Source organism: Vulpes lagopus, chromosome 12 (assembly GCF_018345385.1).
Source record: "Vulpes lagopus strain Blue_001 chromosome 12, ASM1834538v1, whole genome shotgun sequence".
Classification (NCBI taxonomy): Eukaryota; Metazoa; Chordata; class Mammalia; order Carnivora; family Canidae; genus Vulpes; species Vulpes lagopus.
Window position 1 is genome coordinate 45,498,867 of NC_054835.1, and position 21,638 is coordinate 45,520,504.

Sequence of the window (21,638 nt, forward strand, 5' to 3'; positions counted from 1 at the left end):
CCATGTATAAATTCCATCCCTGCTACCATGGCAGCTTTGTTAATGAGCCCTTTGAGCAAGGTTAGAGTGGCTGGGTAGAAAGATGGACTGTGTCCCCCAAATAGATCATCTAACCTGCTGTGTTGTTAAGCACCTTCTCTGCAGTTTGTTCTTTGGTAAGCATTCACATGGGACATAAATTGCTCCATATTCTGTGCCCTTTCAAGTGGTCTATTCACATACCTCATCCCCAGATTTCCTTGTCACTAGTTTCCTAATTATTCCTTTCAAATCTCTGAATATCCATTAAATACTCTCCACGAGTGAGTTCCTCTGTCATCTCTTTTCCTAGGCAAAGTGAACAACAGGGTACCCTGTTCAAATTTCTGCCACTAGAAAGGTTTCCCTTCCCTAATGCCTTCAAGACTACCACAAAGTGGGGCTGTAGTGTTGTCATCTGTAGTGTGTTGTTGTCTTACAGAGCTATCAGTAAATAAGCCTGACTTCTTTCTTGTCTTTCTTTCTTTTCAGTGAGAGGGTACTAGAGAATTTACCAGATTAAGATCTTTTAAGTGAAAAGAAACTATAGCAGGAGTAGAAACTTTGGGCATCTTAGGTCACTTGCTCATGTGAATTATTTGTGCCTTTAGGACCTGTTCAAGCCTAATCTCATGTACACTTTTTGCTTTTGCTGATGAAGTGCTGCAATATACACCCAAGCATATTGATTTGTCGGTTCAACAATACTTAGTTCATGATGGCCTGCCAAGGGTCACATGCATTTATTCTAAGGTCCTATGGTAAGCCAAAAGCTAATTTTCAAGAAAGATAGTAGTTCTTACATAAGATAGCATACGTTTTGTTTCTTTTATAAAATAGTAGAGGTCTACCCTGAGATTTAACTAAAGTTCTACAATAATGATGCAAGAGCCCTGTCTACCACAGAAACCTCAATTAACATTGGATCTGGTGGGTTATATAACCCAAGAGGCAGGGCGCCGCCTGCAGCCCAGGGTGACATCCTGGAGACCTGGGATCGAGTCCCACGTCTGGCTGTCTGAATGGAGCCTGCTTCTCCCTCTGCCTGTTCTCTGCCTCTCGCTCTCTCTGTGTGTCTCTCATGAATAAATAAATAAAATCTTTAAAAAAAATAAATAACCCAAGAGGCAAAGTAGCCCATATTTGTTGCAAAGCCCCTGTTCTGGGCCTCTCTCACATCCAGCAGTGTTGGTAAATGGTTCACACAGTAGCATGACCAAATGAGGTACAGGTTGCTTAAAAAAAATCAAGGAGGTCTACTAGGCATTGTACCTCTTTCTCAGTAGTAAGGGAGAGTAGATGCAGCATTCCTTGGAAGGGATATTTTGAATCGCTCAAGACCATAGGGCTTAAAGAAATTTCACAGTGTGGAAGATCTCTGATTTTTTGTGGGGTTTATTTCCCACTCTTGGCATGCATGTTTTACCACAATATCTAGATCAGTTGCTGCTTCCTGTTCAAGTTTAATCATCATGAATTTATCCGTATAATAGAACAGTAAAGGTGTCCTATGAAATTGAGGGACAGTTAAGGTAGGACAGTGAAAATATATAGCTGATCCTGACAACTGAATGCATACTGCATATGATTATCTCTTTCTTTGGTCAATAACTGCAAACCGGGTGTCAGGGATATGGTAATTTGCTTTAGCGAGAAAACCACATCTAAAATTGTAGTAGCAGTGGGAGTCACAACCTGAATAAGTTACAGAAACACACTGTCATTCTTCAAGATTTGTCTATCTTCTGTATAGGCCATATAGATAAGTTGAATGGGGATGTGGTAAGAGTTATTACCTTTGGATCTTTCCAATGTTTACTGATTGGATCACACTTTTACCTTATCTCTAGAGACTGAACTTAGTTCTGATATAGTTATAGAACTTCACTTGTATAGTACAGTAGTCACTGGCCACATGTGGCTATTGAATACCTGAAGTGTAGCTGGTCAGAAGGGAGATGGCTGGTCAGAAGGGAGATGTGTTGTATATGTAAAATATACACCAGATTTGAGACTTTCTTTTTTCTGTACATTTCAAGAATATTTGCCTTTACTTACTGAAGCATTGTTATAATAGTTGCTTTAAGGTCTTTGATTTTGATTCTGACATCTGTGTAATCTCAGGAATGCTGTTTAAGGACTTTTTTTTCTCAGCTGAGCTTTTCGTGTTTCTTCATATGCCATATGATTTTGGATTATATTCTGAACATTTTGAATATGAGTGTGGGTTTTATTTAAGGCTTAAGGAGAATGTTGATTTTTTTTGGTGTGGTCAGTGGCAGTCAACCAGAATTTGTTCAGGACACAGGTTCCTGCCTGCCTTCTGGGGGCTGTAGTTCCATTGTCAATTCTGTTTTCTAAGCATCTGCAGTACTATTTAGATGGGTCTCATAAATGTGATCCAGTGTCCCTTCTGGGATCAAAGTAGTGGTACATCTTGTTCAGAGCTCAGATGAGCCCAGAAGTTCTTGTACAACCTGATGGGATTTTTTTCTTGATATCCCTTCTCACCTCAATCTCATGAACAATTTCCAGCTTCCTTTCTCCTCAGCACTCTTGCTAAAACACAGACTCTAGTTTTCCCATTCTGCTGTTCAATTCCTATTTAACTGTTTGTATCTAGATCAAGAGATAAAAGGACATAGAAAGGGAAGAAAGCAGTAAGGATTCACCTCAGACTTGTGGGATCACAATTTTTGGGGTCAGAGAACAGGGTTCCTTCTCCCAGGTTGTTAGGTATCTGCCCAGTCACCATCTCTGTGTTGCTGCTGAATAGAATTGCCTGGACACTGTGATAGAAGATGAGGGGGGGAAGAGGAATTTCCCTAGTCTCTCAAACCAATAATGGCCCCCTTTCCTACTCCTTACCAACTAGGTAGAGATTTTCTTAGAGCTTTTTCTTACCTGGAATGCACTTCTGAGTTTTAGGTGTCCAGGTCAGGCGGTATCTGAGGAAATAACACAGTATAAACTCATCACCACTTCAGTGGAACTTAATACTCTGCACTCTTTTCCCAATCCTCTGCTACTATTTATTTCAGTCCTCAGATAGCTACTCGAGGCATTCTTTTTATTTTATTTTTTTTGTTTGTGCATTTAAATTTTTTTAAAAATAGATTTTATATTTTAGAGTAGTTTTAGGTTCACAGCAAAACTGAATGGAAAGTACAGAGTTTTCAGATGCCTCTTGGACCCACATGTACATAGCCTCCCTCATTATCAGCATCCCTCACCAGACTGGTACCTTTGTTTATAGTAGATGACCCTACCTTGGCATATCATTATCATCCGAAGTCCATAGTTTACAATAGGGTTTATTCTTGATGTTATACATATTATGGGTTTTGACAAATGTATAATGACATGTGTCTACCATTATAGTATCATAGTTTCACTGCCCTAAGAATCTTTTGTGCTCTATTTATCCCTCCCTCCCCCTAATCCCTGCAAACCTCTAATCTTTTCACTGTTTCCATAGTTTGGCTTTTTCCAGAATGTCAGACTATTGGAATCATATAGTATATACCCTTTTCCAGTTAGCTACTTTCACTTAGTAGTGTGCATGTAAGGTTCCTCACTGTCTTTTCATGACTTGATAGCTCATTTCTTTTTATTATTTTTTTTAATTTTTTAAAAAATATTTTATTGATTTTTTCATGAGAGACACAGAGAGAGAGACAGAGAGACAGGCAGAGGGAGAAGCAGGTTCCATGCAGGGAGCCCGACATGGGACTCGATCCCAGGTCTCCAGGATCAGGTCCTGGGCTGAAGGCGGCACTAAACCGCTGAGCCACCCCGGCAGCCCACTCATTTCTTTTTAGTGCTGAATAATATTCTCTTTCCTGGATCTACCACAGTTTATTTAACATTCACCTACTGAAGGACATTTTGGTTGCTATCAACTTTTGACAATTATGAATAAAACTGCTATAAATATCCATGTGCAAGTTTTTGTGTGAATATACTTTTAACTCATTTGGGTATATATGAAGGAGAGTATGTTTAAGTTTAAGTTTTAAGAGTATGTTTAGTTTTATAAGAAACTGCCACACTGTCTTCCAAAGTGGCTGCATCGTTTTGTATTCCCATCAGCTCTGAATAAGAGTTCCTGTTTCCCCATATCCATGTCAGCATTTGGTGGTGTCAGTGTTTTGGATTTTGACTATTTTAGTAGATGTGTAGAGATACCTTACTGTTTTAATTTGTAGTAACATATAATGTTGAACATCTTTTCATGTGCTTATTTTCCATCTAGATATCTTCTTTAGTGAGGTGTCTATTCAGATCCTTTGTCCTTGTTTTAACTATGTTTTTCATCTTCTTGTTGAATTTATTTATTTTGGATAATGGCCCTTTATTACACATGTCTTTTGTAGAGCTGCAGTTTAAAATGTTAATGAAGTCTAGCTTATTAAGTCTTTCATGGATCATGTTTTTGGGGTTATATCTTAAAAAGTCAGTGCCATAACCAAGGTCATCTAGTTTTTCTTCTATGTTATCCTCCAGGAATTTTATATTTTTACATACTACATTTAGGTGTATAATCCTTTTTGGGTTAATTTTTTGTGATGAGTGTATGGTCTTTGTCTAGAGTTATTTTTTTTTTTAATTGTGGATGTCTAGATCTCCTAGTATCATTTGTTGAAAAGACTATCTTTTCTCCAGTGTATTGGCTTTGTTCCTTTGTCAAAGATCAGTTGACTGTAGTTTTGTGGGTCTCTTTCTGGGCTCTCCATTTTCTTACATGGACTTGTTCTTTTACCACTATGACACCGCCTTGATTACTGTAGCTCTCCCTTTTTTTTTCTTAAGATTTTATTTATTCATGAGAGACACACAGGCAGAGACATAGGCAGAGGAAGAAGCAGGTTCTCTGTGGGGAGTCTGATGCGGACTTGATCCCAGACCCCAGGATCATGACCTGAGCCAAAGGCACTCAACCACTGAGCCACCCAAGCATTCTGATTACTGTAGCTTTATAGTAAGTTTTGAAGTTCAATAATGTCTGTTCCCTAGCTTTATTCTTCTTCAAATATTGAGTTGGCTTTTTGGGTCTTTTGCCTTCCCATTTAAACTTCAGAATCAGTTTGCTAATATCAACAAAAATAACTTCCTGGGATTTGATTGGGATTGCTTTGACTCTGTCAGCTCAATTTGGGAAAAACTGACATTTTGACAGTATTGATTCTTTCTATCCATGAACATGGAATATTTTTCGATCTATTTAGATCTTTTAAAATTCCTTTCATCAGATTTCTTGTAGTTTTCCTCATATAGTTCTTGTATATTTTTGTAGAATTACATCTAAGTATTTCACTTTTTAAATTCACAGTTTGATAATTCTAGCACCCTGCCATATCTGGGTCTAGTTTGATGCATTTTCTGTCTCTTCAAATTGTATATTTTTGCCTTTTAGCATGCCTTTTAAGTTTATGCTGAAAGGTAGATACGACACTCTTGGTAAAATGAGCTGTAGTAAATAGTAGGGTAATGGTAAGGTATGGGGAGGAGAAGTGCTCTGTAGTTCTATTAAGGAAGCTGGAAGTGAGCTCTCTGCATTCTTTCAAGGATTTAAAGTTACATTCAGTAGAAAAGTAAAGGTAGAATGTGCTTATTCCATCTTTCCTGGAACTGGAACCTTACTGATACTTGTAAAACACTCATATGATTTGTTTCCTTGTATTTATTCTCTTACATAGAACAGAGGAAAATTGGGATTGAAGGCTTTCCCACAGGGTATATATTCATGGATTTCTCTCTAGGGTGAATTCTTATGTCTGTAAAGGCAAAAGGGATCATTGAGTATATAAGGCTTCTCTAATATATATGTGCTCACATTTTTCCCATGGCATAAGTGACTTCTAAAAACTTTTTACAATCCATTGCATTCATAGACTTTCTTCCCAGGATGTACTTACATGTGTTCAGTAAGTTTAAAGTTTCTATAGAATGCTGTTCTGAATTCATCATAGTCATGTTGTTTCTCTTCTGTGTCTATTCGCATAGGCCTTCTGAGCTTACCGTTTCTACTGAAGGCTTTTTCTCTGTCATTTGTGTTTGTAGAGTTTCTCCCCAGTGTGGATGCTCTGGTAAGAAGTAAAATGAGTGATCCTGCTGAAAACTCTCTCCTAGTCTTTCTGTTCATAGAGTTTCCGCCCAGTATGTATTCTCTTGTGCACCACTAGACTAGAGATGTTTCTGAAGAATTTTCCACACTGTTTACATTAATAAAGTTTGTCTCCAATGTGAATTCTTATGTATATTTTGGAGATGACTATAGACCAGATGCTTTTCTACTCTGAAATTATTTGAAGAGTTTCTCTTCATTTTAATTCTCCCATGTCTCTGAAGAAAATAATGATTACTGGAGGCTTTCTTAGAATTCTTACATTCATGATTTGTTTTTCCTTTATGATTTCTCCTGCACAATAAGATTAGTGCTCCTTCTGAAGGCTTTTCCACATAGACTACATTCAGAGAGTTTATCTCATTAAGATTCCCTTCTATTTGCATCTCATTTATGCAGTGTAGTGAAAAGCTGAAAGCATTCCTTCTAATGTCTGCTATCACTGCTTTTCTTCAACTGTATCTGTGGATTCTAGTCAGTGCAGTAAAGCCTCTGTATGGAGAGATGTTCTTTCTGTACTAAGATCAGAACAGTAAGAAGAAAAAATTGACAAGAAACCTTAGGGCAGAGTACCCCAGGCAGATGGAAGGGCCAGACTGGGCCCCCACAGAAAACTGGGAGCCTGAGTCAGGTATGCCACCCAAGGGTGATCCTAGTACACAGGTCTCAACCAGACCAAAGGGCAGGAACAATAAATAAGGCAAAGAACATTTCTACTGTTATGATGCTTTCATTCTAGAGGAGTGAGACAAATAGCCAGATAATTTCAGGTCATGATAAGTGCTATCAAGAAAATAAAATAGGATTGTGTGATATAGAATGAGAAGTGGTAGAAAAAGTGAATGGTAACTTTAGGGTTAGTCCTGATAGACCTCTCTGAGGAGGGAATATTTAAGCTAGGATCTTTCAGACAAAGGAAAGCCAGCTTTGCAGAGGTACTGGGACTCAGCAATTTGGGCAAAAGAAACAGGCAGAGGCCTGAAGTTGAGAATAAATTTGGCCAGAGCAAGGAATTGGAAGGCCAGTTGACTGAAGCGTTGTGAACTGGGGGGAGAAGTGGAAAGTGATGGCATCAGAAAATTAAGTAGGTGGGGCCAGATGTGGGGGGTGGGGCTTATAACTCTGGTAAGGATTTTGAGTTCTAATTGTTTGCTAATTGACTACATGATTCTGTATTAGTTATTAAATTTCCTGTATCTCCTTTCTGATTAATACACGAACATGTGAGAATATTGAGACGCACAGTGATATAAATCTTGCCTTGAAAGGTCCTTAGGAGTAGTTTAGGCCAAATCCCTTTGTTGTAGAAAGTATATGAAAGCCCTTTGACAAATTATGCATTGTTATTATGTATATAATCTTTTATATGTCTATAAGTGTTGTAGGGGCTAGTTTATCACCTATGTTATTTTTTCTGTATACTTTTGAAAAATAGTCTTTAGTGAAATAAAGCATGCAATCAGAAAAGTTTATAACTTATAACTATATACAGTCAGTATATTATCACAAAGTACTATAGGGTTTTTTTTAAGTCAGCTTATTGAAGTTTAATTTATATGTAATAAAATTTGCCTCTCTTAAATTTACAATACCATGAATTTTTGCAAACATATGGTCATGTAACTATCACTAAAATCAAATATAGCTCATTTCCACCATCATGTAAAAGTTGTATCATACCCTTTTGTAGCCAATCCCTTTCCTCTACCCCAATCCCTGTCAGCTGTTGATCTGCTTCCTGTTACTGTAGTATTTTCAAAATATTCTATAAATGAAACCATACAGTATGTATCCTTTTGACTCTGACTTCTTATATTTTAATGCTTTTGAGATTCATCTATTTTTTGGGTTTCTTTTTTTTTATTTTACATATGTATTTTATTGCTGAATAATGTTCATTTGTAGGTATATCCTATAATTTGTTTATCCATTCACTAGTTGGTGGACATATGGGTAGTTTCCAGGTTTTGGAGATTATGAATAGGTCTGCTATTTGTGTGCTTGTGTGGTGATGGTGTGTGGGTAGGGTCAGTGTGTCTTCTTTTGGGTAGATTTCTAGGTATTGGATTCCTGGGTTGTGTGGTAAGTTTATATTTAAGCTACCAGAATGTTTCCCAGCATTATATACCATTTTATCTTTTCACCACCAATATATAAGTGTTCTAGTTCATTCTTCCCAGCATTTGATTTGTCAGCATTTTGTTTTTAATTTTAGCCATTCCGCTAGGTGACATCTCTAATTTGTATTTCCCTAATGATTAGTGATGTTGAGTATCTTTTCATGTGTTTATTAGATATCCATATCTCTTACTTGATGAAATGTCTATTCAAATCTTTTCCAACTTTTTAAATTGGAGTAGTTTCTGGTTGTGAATTAAAAGAGTTCTACTTAGGGATGCCTGGGTGGCTCAGCAGTTGAGCGTCTGACTTGGGCTCAGGCCGTGATCCTGGAGTGCAGGATCAAGTCCTGCATCAGGCTCCCTGCAAGGAGCCTGCTTCCTCCTCTGCCTATGTCTCTGCCTCTCTCTGTGTATTTCTCATGAATAAATAAAATCTTAAAAAAAAAGTTTTACTTACGTTCTAAATACCAGTCCTTTATCATATATGTGTTTTGCAAATGTATTCTCTCACTTGGTATTATTTTTATTCATTTTGTAACAGTGTCTTTTTGAAGAGTAGAAATTTTAAATATGTATAAATTCCAATTTACCAATTCTTTTTATGTAAATCTTTCCTTGACACAAGTTCATCCAGATTTTCTCTTATCATTTCTTCTAGAAGTTTTATAGTTTTCGGTTTTACAATAAGGTCTATGATCCATTTCAACCTGATTTTTGTATATAGTAAAGGTTTAGGTCTAAGTTTGTTTTTTGCTTATGGATAGTCAGTTGTTCCAAAGCTTTCTGTTGAAAGGAGTATCCTTTAAACATTGGATTGCCCATACACTTTTATCAAAATTTAGTTGACTGGGATGACTGGGTGACTCAGTCGGTTAATTGTCTGACTCTTGATTTTAGCTCAGGTAGTGATCTCAGGATATTAGATTGAGCTCTGTTTTGGGCTCTACACTGGGCATGGAGAGCCTGCTTGGGACCCTGTCTTTACCTCTCCCTCTCAAAAAAAAAAAAATGTTGACTATATTTGCATGAGCCTTTTTCTGGACTTTATAGTCTCTTCCATTGATTTTGTGTCCATGCTTTTGTCAGTACTACATCCTCCGGATTACTATAGTTTTACAGTTAATCTTGGAATTAGGTACTGTGAGACTTCAAAGTTTGCTTTTCCTTGTTCAAAATTGTTTTGTCTGTCTTAGTTTTTAAAAATTTTTACACACAAAGTTTAAAATCAGGTGCATAGCTGGCTCAGTTGGTAGAGCATGTGACTCTTAATCTTGGGGTTGTGAGTTCAAGCCCCATGTTGGGTGTAGAGATTACTTAAAATCTTTATTATTTATTTATTTATTTTTTAACTTAAAATCTTTAAAATAAATAAATAAATAATTTAAAAAAGTAAAATCGGCTTGTTGATTTTCACCAAAATACTGCCTGCTGGATTTTCATTGGAGTTGCTTCAAACCTATAGATCACTTTGAGGAGAATTGCCATCATAATGATGGGAATCTTGAGATCCATGAACACATTATATCTCTCCATTTAAGTCTTTGATTTTTCATCAGTGTTTTACAGCTTTTATCATATAAATATTGTCTGTGTATTTATTTTGTCAGATTCATTCCTGATTAATTTCATTGTTTCTAATGATGCTATTTTGATGCTATGGTTTTTAAATTTTTTATTTTCCAAGTGCTTACTGCTAGAATGTACAAATACACTTGCTTTTTGTACTTTGACTCTTTAGCCTTTGAATTTGCCTAACCCACTTATTTTATTCTAGCAGGTTTTGTGTGTGTGTGTGTGTGTGTGTGTGTGTGTGTGTGTAGATTCTTTAGAATTCTCTACAGAGGCAATCATGGTGTCTGACTACATGATCCTGTTCTAGTTATTGTATTTCTTTATGCTGGTTTTCTGCCTAATGTATGGATCTGTTGTGAGAATATTGCCAAGTTGCAGAGTGATTATAAGCTTTGAGATAAAAGGATGTTTGAAGTAACTTAGGCAAACACCCTTTGTTTCTAAAATATGTAAATAGGGGCTATTTTTTCACTATGCTTTTTAAAGATAAACATTTATAAAAGTATAATATGTAAACTGAAAAATTCACAAATCATGTGTATAGTTCAATGAAGTATCATGCTAGAGGTTTTGATTTGTAAGTTTTATTTGTGGTTATTCATGTAACTTGAAAAATTAGAAGGCTGTTCTGTAGTATAAATACTGCATTTGGCTAAAGAATTTATTATTAACTTGAACTTTAATATCTATTAATCATCCATATTAAATATAAGACTTAATAGCGACTGAAATTTTTATTGAATTATAATTACTCCTAACACTTCTTTAGTGTCCACCTACTTGATATCCTTGTGCTTTCTTAGTTTAGCTTTTGAACATTTAATCACCAGGTATCCAACATAACTGAATTTTTTTAGCAGTTTATTTTATTCTGCCATATTTTCATCACATTATTTCAGTAACTTTTATTTGGTTGAATGAAGCAGGAAAAGTGGTAGGAAAAAAAAAAGTAGAGGATGAAGGTGAATAATTTGGAATACCAGTAAATATCATCCTACATGCTTGGTAAATTGGACTCCCAATTTCACTTTATTCCTGTTACAAAATTAGATATCCATTCCTTTTGCTGTGCAACTTTTCAGTAGTTCCCACTGAAGTGGGCCAATTGGAATCAGTGAACAGAGGTCTTAAATCTCCTCTGGTTTGACTTGGCCACTTAACACTCTTGTGATCTACCATTAAGAGCAGCCCCACATACTCACTGCCTTTTTAGTGACTAGGCCCAATATTGAAGACTCATTAGAGTAGTTCTGAACCTGATAGCCCAGCTTAGATCAGCTGACCTATGGTGAATCTGCAGACTCATGAGAAAAGTAAATGTAAACTGCTGAGAGTTTTGAGGTTGCTAGTTACTCAAGAAAAACTGGCTCATATAGCCAAATTCTGTAAATGCTTACCAATACTTTTCTTTACTTGAAATATATATTTTTAGTTTTTTCTCTATAGCTACAATGAGTTCAAGCACAATTTATAGGACAGAGAAGATGGAAGAAAATATTTTTAAGCAGAAAAGTAAACTAGGACATCCAGACTGGGCTAATTGCAGTATTATTCCTTAAGGAGTATTATTAGATTCTAAAATTATCAGCCAAGTTTTAATATTGGAACTAGTGAAGAAGGGAGCTTCACTAAATCAAATGCATTCTTCTAGATATATTGCTTTTAAAAAATCTAATGCTGATTTTTCTCAACAAAAGGATTCCTCAGGTAGGAAATTATATTAATGGCTCTTTGTTTGTAAACCTATAAAATACCATAGTTCCATAAAAATCAGTCTTGAGTCTATTCAAGAATGACCAAAGATTAGAAATTATGAAAGAGACTTCAAAAATATGTCTAGGAGATGCAATATCCATCTGATCATAGTTCCAGAGAAAGAAAAAAAGGACAGTTGACAGAGAAGAATTAGTCAACATAGTAAAAGAAAGGACCCAGAGACTAATGAGAAGAAAAAAGGAAAATCTTGGTAAAATTTCTAAGCTCCAAGGATAAGGAATAAATTCTGTATTTCTACCAAGAAAAGTTTAGGGGAAAATAATAGTGATTTAGACTCTGGTAATGGTAGGAGAAATGGAAAAAGCATAGGTGATTTGAAATCTATTTATATTGATAGTCTGCAGAACTTCTAATGCATTTGTTGGGAAAGGGATGTGTCAGGAAGAAATTAACAATGATTTACTAGGCTTCCGTTGCTTTTTTTTTTTTTTTTTAGGCTTCTGGTTTTAATAAATATGTGAGTAGATGGTAAATATCTGCATAAATTTTATTGAGTAAGATTCATCATTAAAAAATGTATAATTCAGTGGCTTTTAATACATTTATAATGTTGTACAACCATTACTGCATTCATCACACCAAAAGTAAATCCTATATCTTGTAAGCAGTCACTTTTCGTTCCTTCTTCTTGTAGTCCCTGGCAATTGTTAGTCTACTTTTTCTCTATATTTGCCTGTTCTGAACATTTCATATAAATGGAATCTTACATGTGACCTCTCGTGGCTATTTTTTTTTCTTTTTACTTAAACGTGGTGTTTTTAAGGTTTATCAATATGGTAGCATGAATCAGGCCTTGCTTTTTATTGCTAAACAATATTCGATCATATAAATATGCTACATTTTGTTTATCCATTCACCTGTTCATGACATTTTAGATATTGTGAATAATGCTGCTATGAGTATTCACGTTCAGGTTTTTGCTGGAAAACTTGTTTTCATTGCTCCTGGGTACACACAATAGTGGGATGGCTGGTTATTCTGTGTTTAACTTTTTGAGGAACAGCACACTGTTTTACACAGCAGTTGTACCATCTTATATTCCCACCAGCAATGTATTAGGATTCTAACTTCTTTACATCCTCACAAACACTTTTTTGTTGTCTGTTTTCTTTTTTCTTTTTTTTAAATTTTTTATTTATTTATTCATGAGAATACACAGAGAGGAGAGAGAAGCAGAGACACAGGCAGAGGGAGACGCAGGCTCCATGCAGGGAGCCCGACGTGGGATTCGATCCCGGGACTCCAGGATCGCGCCCTGGGCCAAAGGCAGGCGCCAAACCGCTGCGCCACCCGGGGATCCCTGTTTTCTTTTTTAAAACAGCTACCCTACTGGGTGTAAAGTGATAGCTCATAGTGACTTTGATTTACATTTCCATAATGATTAATGATGCTGAGTACCTTTTCATGTGCTTGTTCATTTTTATATCTTCTTTGGAGAAATGTCTATTCATATCTTTTGCCTATTTTTAAATTGCATTGTCATTTTGTTCTTGAGTTGTAGGAGTTCTTTATATAGTCTGGATTCTAGACTCTTTTCAGATATGTGATTTGCACATATTTTCTGCCATTCTAGGTGTTGTCTTTTCACACTTTTTTTTTTTTTTGAGAGAGAGAGAGCAAGAGAGAGAGAGCACGTGTGCATGCATGCACAAGCTGGGGGAAGGGGCAGAGGGAGAAGCAGACTCCCCTGCTGAGCAGGGAGCCTGTTGGTGTGGGGCTTGATTTCAGAACCCTGAGATCATGACCTGAGCTAAAGGCAGACCCTTAACTGAATGAGCCACCCAGGCCCCCATTCACACTCTTGATACAATGTCTTTTGATGCCCAAACTTTTTACCTTCCAGTTTACTAATTATCTCTTCATATCTGTCTAATCTGTTTTTCTTTTTCTCTTTCTTTTTTTTAAAAAGATTTTATTTATTTATGAGAGACACACAGAGAAAGGCAGAGACATAGGCAGAGAGAGAAGCAGGCTCCCCTCGAGGAACCTGATGTGGGCGTCAATCTCAGGACCCCGGGAAAACACACTGAGCCAAAGGCAGACACTCAATCACTGAGCCACACAGGTGCCCCGATTTCTGTCTAATCTGCTTTTCAATTAATCTGTTGAGTTTTTATTTCCATAGTTTTAATTCTTTGCTAGAATTCTAAACTTTTATTTTCTCCAAGTACTAAGCATACTATTCCCCTGCTTTTTTTAATATGCAACATGAACAGACTTTTTTTTTTTTTTTTAAGATTTATTTATCTATTTGAAAGGGAGAGTGAGAGAGATCGAATGAGTGGTGGGAGGGCAGAGTCTTCATGTAGACTCCCCATTGAGCACGGAGCCCCGCATTGGAACTCTATCTCATGAGCCGTGAGATCATGAAATGAGCTGAAACTAAGAGTTGGCCACTCAACCAACAGAGCCACCCAGGTGCCCCTACACAGACTTAATACAGCATTTAGTCAGTATTTCTCAGTAGAAACTCTCAGCACTTTGGCCCAATAATTCTATATGTATCATCTATAGAAATACTATAGAAAGAGCTGCATAAGTTGCCATTAATAAGATACTAGTTATGTTATAATGCATGATATAACACAGTAGTTTTTAAAATGAGTTGAAATTGCATATGATGAAATTACAACTGTCACACAATTGGGAACCTGAAGTGAGACACTGCTTTAATTTTACTTCTCAGTGTAGACCACATTATCATCATTTCAGGGAAGACCATATGCTTGCTTTTTAAAATTTTCTGCTCTTTTCCCCCAGGTTTATTGAAGTATGATTAACAAATACAAATTGTATGTATTTAAGGTATATAACATATCATTTTGATAAATGTATATATTGTGAACTGATTACCACCATCACACTAATTATCCATCACTTCACACAATTACCCATTTTGTACGTGTGTGAGAGAACACTTGAGATCTACTCACTTAGGAAATTTCAAGTATATAGTGTATTATTATTGTTAGCTGTAGTCACCATGCTGTACATTAGATCTCCAGAACTTATTTATCTAATTACTGAAGAGCATCTCTTTTTTTCCCTCTCCCCCTAGCCCAGGTAACCATCACTCACCTCTCTTTACAATGAATTTGACTTTGTTTTTTAGATTCTACATATACCTGAGATTATACAGTATTTGTCTTTCTGTGTCTGGCTTAGTTGACTTAGCATAATGTTTTCCATATTCATCCATGTTGTTATAAGTAGCAGGATTTCCTTCTCTTTTATGGCCAAATAACATTTATTCATGTGTATGTGTTTGTGTGTAAAATCACATATTCTTCTCTACCTGTTGACAGACACTGAGGTTGTTTCCAAATCATGGCTACTGTGAATAATGCATCAGTGAGCATGGGAGTGCAAATATCTTTTTGGGATGATAGTTTTATTTCCTTTTGATATGTACTCTGAAGTAGGATTGCTTATCATATGGTAGTTCTATTTTTAATTTTTTGAGGATCCTCCATGCTCTTTCACATAATGGCGTGTACAGGTTTATGTTGCTACTAACAGTGTACAAGGGATCCCTTTTCTCCACATCATTGCCCACACTTGTTATCTTTTGACTTTTTGATAATAGCTGTCCTCTCAAAGGTGTGAGGTGATGTCTCATAGTGGTTTTGATTTGCAGTTCCCTGATGGTTAGTGATGTTGAACACCTTTTTATGTACATGTTGCCTATTTATATCTCTTCCTTAGAAAATACTCATTCAGGGTTTTTGCCTTTTTTATAATTAGATTATTGTTGAGGGGGGGTTGCTACTGAGGATGAGTTCCTTATGTATTTTTGGATATTAATCCCTAAGGATGTGTGGTTTGCAAATATTTTCTCTGATTCCATAGGTTGCTTTTTCATTTTGCTGGTAGTTTACTTCGCTGTACAGAACCTTTTGGTTTGATGTAGTCTCACCTGCTTATTTTTTTTTAAGATTTTATTTATTTATTCATGAGAGACACAGAGAGAAAGAGAGAGAGAGAGAGAGAGAGAGGCAGAGACACAGGCAGAGGGAGAAACAGGCTCCATGCACGGAGCCCAACATGGGACTCGATCCCTGGTCTCCAGGATCACACCCTGGGCTGAAGGTGGCGCTAAACCGCTGAGCCACCCGGGCTGCCCCTCACCTGCTTATTTTTGCTTTTGTTATCTCTGCTTTTGGTATCAAATTCAAAAAATCATTGCCAAGTCTGGTTTTAGGGAGTTTTTCTCCTATGTTTTCATCTAGGAGTTTTATGTTATCAGGTCTTATGTTTTAAGTCTTTAACCCATTTTTCAGTTGATTTTTTGTGGATGTGTAAGGTAGAGATCCAATTTCATTCTTTTGCATGTGACTATTCAGGTTTCCTGGCACTATTTATTGAAGAGACTGTCATTTCCCTATTATGTATCCTTGATGTCCTTGTCAAAGACTAGTTGACTATATATGTGTGGGTTTATTTCTAAGCTTTCTATTCTGTTCTCTTGTTCTGTGTGTTTGTTTTTATGCTACCATCAAACTCTTTTGATTACTATAGCTTTGTAATATACTTTGAAATTAGGAAGTTTGATGCCTTCCTTTTTTTTTTTTTCTCAGAATTGCTATGGCGTTTTAGGGTCTTTTGTGATTTCATATACATTTTAGAATTGCTTTTTTCTACTTCTATAAAAAATGCTCTTGGAATCTTGATGGGGTTCCATTGAACGTATAGATGACTTTGGGTTGTATGGACATTTTAACAATATTAATTCTTCTAGTCCATGAACTTGGGATATCTTTCCACTTATTCTTCAGTTTCTTTTTCTTAGTTTTCAGTCTTACAGTTTTCACTGTGCCGATCTTTCACCTGCTTGGTTAAATTTATTTCAAATTATTTTAATCTTTCTGATGTTAAGTATACTATTCTAAATTCTATGCCATGAGGCATAGATTGCTCTGTAATCTCTATCCCTTGTGAGACTGTTTCTTTTAGGTGGTCTTTCTGATTTACCTTATTCATATCATTTTACCTCTTTGTTTTTGTTAATTAAGGGCTAGATATTGTGTATGAAAAATTGTGAAAGTAATTTGAGACTATGATGATATTGTGTCCCTCTAAGAAGATTTGTGTTAGTTTTTGGCAGGCATTAGCAATCCAGGATTGCCTTAATTTAATTTTGTGGTAGACATTTGGAACTGAGCTTTATTCCTGTAAAAGAACAGACTAGCTTTGGTTCATACTCCTAGAGTGTAGCCCTTCGGGCTTCTAAACAAAAGTGTTGGGAGTTTTACCAGCTTCCCTTCTGCATCTTGTTTTTTTCTGCATTTCATTATTTATCCTTTCCGTTCTTTAAAACTGTCAATACCTTCTTAGCCTCTCATGCCACTAAGTAAAAAGTAACCCCAAATGCCAGGCTTCAGCCTTTTCTTTTAACTTTATTTTTTTTAATTCTTTTTTTTTAAAGATTTTAGTTATTTATTCATGAGAGAGAGAGAGAGAGAGAGGCAGAGACACAGGCAGAGAGAGAAGCAGGCTCCATGCAGGGAGCCCAACATGGGACTCGATCCTGGGTCTCCAGGATCACGTTCTGGGCTGCAGACGGCGCCAAACCGCTGAGCCACCCAGGCTGCCCTTTTTTAACTTTATAATCCTTCATCATGCTATTTACTTTTTAGTGCCTTCAGAAAGATTTTAAAACATATACGTTGTTCTAGTTTTTCTTAGGGAAAAGTTGGTTTGAAGTGTGTAACCTGCCATTATTGGAAGTAGAAGTCAGCAGTGTATAAGTAGAAATGAACAGCATATAACTTAATCTTTTTAAGGTCTTAAAGCAGATTTAAAAATCACCATATAATAATGTCAGTGTTACCTACTTGTATTTTCACATACTTTCTTGAGAAGGGGTAAGAAATAGAGTTACATTGATCGTACTAGCAATTCCACATATTAGATTATCAAGCAAGTGAATATCTTCTTTCATGTTTCTTATCAAGGAAAAAACTGAAAACCAGTGCTCTAATTGTAACACTTACTGCATTGTACCATAATTTTTTTTTTTTGTACCATAATTTTTAAAAAAATATTTTATTTATTTATTTGACAGAGCCCAAGCGCGCACGTGCACATGAGCGGGGGTAGGGGTAGAGGGAGAAGCAGGCTCCCTGCTGAGCAGGGTGCCTGATGATGTGGGGCTCTATCCCAGGACCCCTGATAACATGAGTCGAGCTGAGGACAGACACTTAACTGAGTGAGCTACCCAGGCACCCCCCTAATTTTTTCTTTATTGGACTGTCGTTCATGAGGCAGTCGGCCCCTGACCAGGAAGAACCTTGTTTTACCTAGATTTAATTTCCTAGTGCTAAACCTGGTGTTGAGTGTCCAATAAGTACAGAAATGAATGTAGGTGTTGAAAAATACCTTATTTGACTTTTTACAGTGAAATTTAACATGGATATATGCTGTTCTGAACCATGTTAAAAGGTAAATTTTAACAGAGTAGGAAGAATCTTTTCTGACCAGCTCTTTTATTCTGTCCCTTTCTATTTTAACAGGTGGCATCTCCACAGAAAGCGACTGTGCTTTTGAGCCAGACTACGCCGTTCCACCACTTCCCGTGAGTGAAGGTATGCAGCACATTCGGATTATGGAGGGCATGTCTCGCTCTCTTCCATCCTCCCCCTTACTCACACATCAGTCTATCAGTGTTCGGCTCCAACCTGTGAAGAAGTTAACTGGTAAGGACTTTACCTAAATTTAGTATGTTTAACAGGAAACCTAACATGCCACTTTAGGTCATATCAGATATGTTTATATGCATCTTTAGGTTTTTCTGCTTTGGCCTTCCTAATGTCACAGACTCTTGGAAAGTGGAACTCCTACTGATTTTAATTCAGGGAATTAAAATAGTACTCCGTTTGACAGATTGATGTATTTATTTCCTAAGTGATCCATCTGTTGTGGACATATTTTTCTAGGCTTTCAGGAAACTTCTAGTTTTGCCAGAATACACTGTTGTTCTGATTTCATTTATCAGCTTGTTCATGTCAGATTAACAGATGAAGATATTGTAATTTTAAGAGAATAAGAGCTTCAGAGTTCATCAGTCATGTATTCTCTTTTTAATCCTAATCTATTTCATATCTATTTCTAAAAGTTGATTTAGATACTTTCCTCTCCCATTGTACATTCCTCCAACTTCTTAGGGTACTTAATATAATTCATAAGTTTGTGGATTGCATTGACTTTAGTATGATCTCACAATATATGTTACCCATTCAGATCAAGTGATTAGGTGTGAAACTGTGTCTTAATTATTAAATGAACTTTTGTCCTTTAAAGCTTTTCAGAGAAGAAATTTTAATGTGTTGAATGATACTTACATGTGAAAATATATAAGCCTGGGTCGCTTTCTTAAGTTTCTTTTAACGTTATCAGTATATATCTGGTGTCATTAAGTTGACTGAATATTGGTGGATTATGAGTGATTAGAGGTGAGAAACTAAGTCATTCTCAAAGGATACATTAACTGCTTCCTATATGTCTAGCACTGAGCTGAACAGGGGGGAGGATTGATTTTTTTTTTTTAATTTTTTATTTATTTTTTTTTTATTTATGATAGTCACAGAGAGACAGAGAGAGAGGCAGAGACATAGGCAGAGGGAGAAACAGGCTCCATGCACCGGGAGTCTGATGTGGGATTCGATCCCGGGTCTCCAGGATCGCGCCCTGGGCCAAAGGCAAGCGCCAAACCACTGCGCCACCCAGGGATCCCGGAGGATTGATTATTATATGACAATTCAAAAGAAAACAGGAGAGAAGGGAAAATGGAATTTTTAGACTTTTGTATCAGTGTTGAATGAAAAATTTACAATGTTCATAATTCTCATGAAAATAATAGTATTTCTTTATTCTTTAGTTTTACAAGGCATAAGTCATTCCTCTTATATTTATTGTTTTTAGGCTTCTTCAAATAATGAGTCAAAGTCTACTTTGATTCTTGGGTCATTTGATAAAAATCAGTAAAATAGCCTAGTAACATTTTACTGAAATATTTATTCCCTCTGATATCTAAAAATAGGATAAATTTTATGTGGTTGGACTTTAATAAAATTTCTTTGCATAGAAATGTCTCCCTTTTCTTACAGCTTAAGATATTATTGATTAGTGAAAATACAAATAACCAAATATGAGATGGCTATCAAGTGATGTGTTTCATTTAGCACACTTCGGAAGAGGTAGGAAGAAAAGTTCAATTTCCTTGCAGAAATAAACTGGATCACCGAAGTTTTGAAGATAACACTTTTTTTTATCCCATTGGCCTATCCCAGTTTAAGCTTCAACTTAAATAGGGAACTTTATTAAAAGATAAGTACATTTAATAACAAAGTCAATTACATGCCTGATATCACAGAGGTGAGACAGGGAAGTGGTAATAAGAGGCATACTTGGTTAATTACATGTGTGAACTATTCAGTTTTAATTTTTTAATATTTGAAGTATTTGCATGCTGTCAAATAGTTTTATTTGTCAAAGGATTGTCAAAGGCCTAAGAATTTGGAGATTGAGGATACACTGTAAAATTTCTGAATGAGAGAAATCTGTCTCCTGAAAAAGGATGCCATGAACATTTTCCTGTGGGCATTTTTCTGCCGAGTGAAGCAGATGATAGGAATTTTTTGGTTTAACCTAGAATGAAATTACTTTGAAATTTAAATTTAAAACCTTACTTAGTAGATTTATCAGTTATCTTTCCATTTTCAATTATATTTTGTTATGAACTAAAAAGAAAGTTGAATAGAGAAAGATTTGCTGACCATAAGTAAATGTCCTCCAGAGAATGTTTTTTTAGCAAAATGCATTAATTTAATCCAGCCATTAGGACTGCACTTACTGATTTACCCATTTCCATGCATTTAAACTTCCAATTACCTTATATTCCTTGTATTCATATTACCAACCAAACTGAGTAAATAGGGCCAGATTAGTCATCTTATTCTATTTTATTTCTGACTTTCTAACATTTATATCCTGTCTTTTCTATAGTCAAAGTAGTTTACTTATTATTTTTCTGTGCTTTTCACTTAATTGTTCAGCAAATATTTGTTTAGGACCCGTAATATGCCAAACACTGCTCTAGACGTACTTAACAGGGTGTTGAAAAATTTTAGATAGTGACAAGTAATATGAGGGTAATAAAATAGTAAATGGGAAGGAGAGAGAGTGGAGTGGAGGTAGGATTTCTTTCTGTGGAGTCATCAGGGAGAGTAAGAACAGGAGGTATTTGAACAGAGGTGTGAATTACAAAAAGAAGCCAGTCGTGGGAAGATCTGGGATCAGAGCCTTCTGAGCAGAGGGAACAGCCAGAACAAAAGTTCTAAAGCAGAAAGCGGCATTGGCATGTTCAAGGAATGGAAAGAAGGCAGGTTAGTTTCAGCAGAACAAGTCATAGGGAAGAGCAGTAGAAAATAGTTGAGGAGGCAGACAGAAACCAGAGTTTTTAGGTCATGGTAATGAATCTAACTCTGTAGGATTTTAAGCAGAGCCGGAATGGGAAGTAATATGATTTGATTTACCTTTTAATTAGATCTTGTTGGCAAACATGTAAAGAATGGCATATGACGGACTAGAGTATGTTATGTTTGTTGACCTTGTATCTGTGTTCTTCATCTTTAAATCTTTTTAACTTCTAATAAGTTAATAGAGTGGTAAGAAAAAATCTTTTTTTTTTTAATCTTTCGAGATGTAGTGAAGGGATAACTAACTTTTTCCTATCATTATTATAGAACCTTCGTATTCCTAACATATTTTTCTTAGTCCTTCACACAGGTATAGATAATGACTCATTTGGTGTATAAATTAAGACTTTTTTTTTTTCAATTAAGACTTTTTTATTCCAAGTTACAGAAGATATATTACAAATGATTTAAGCAATAAAGGGAAACTGGAAAACCTAAGGTTGGGCAAGCCTCATTGTTCCTTTGACTTATTTGGATGTTGCTGTGCACTGGGGAGGTATGGAGGAGAGTACGCAGAGACACTATTGGCTCCTGTTACAGTGGTGATCG

The 21,638-nt window shown here is 36.1% G+C and overlaps 1 protein-coding gene across 8 annotated transcripts in view; it reads left to right on the forward strand.

Moving 5' to 3' along the window:
- The window catches only part of TANC2 (tetratricopeptide repeat, ankyrin repeat and coiled-coil containing 2), a 362,852-nt gene that overhangs the window by 119,089 nt on the left and 222,125 nt on the right, over positions 1-21,638 (forward strand). For 5 of the 8 annotated variants that reach the window (XM_041724731.1, XM_041724730.1, XM_041724733.1 and 2 more), the window contains one exon: positions 18,126-18,308. In XM_041724731.1, coding sequence (XP_041580665.1) covers positions 18,126-18,308 — 183 coding nt within the window. The remainder of the gene's footprint in view (positions 1-18,125; positions 18,309-21,638) is intronic. The other 3 variants (XM_041724735.1, XM_041724737.1, XM_041724738.1) reach the window with 1 other exon arrangement.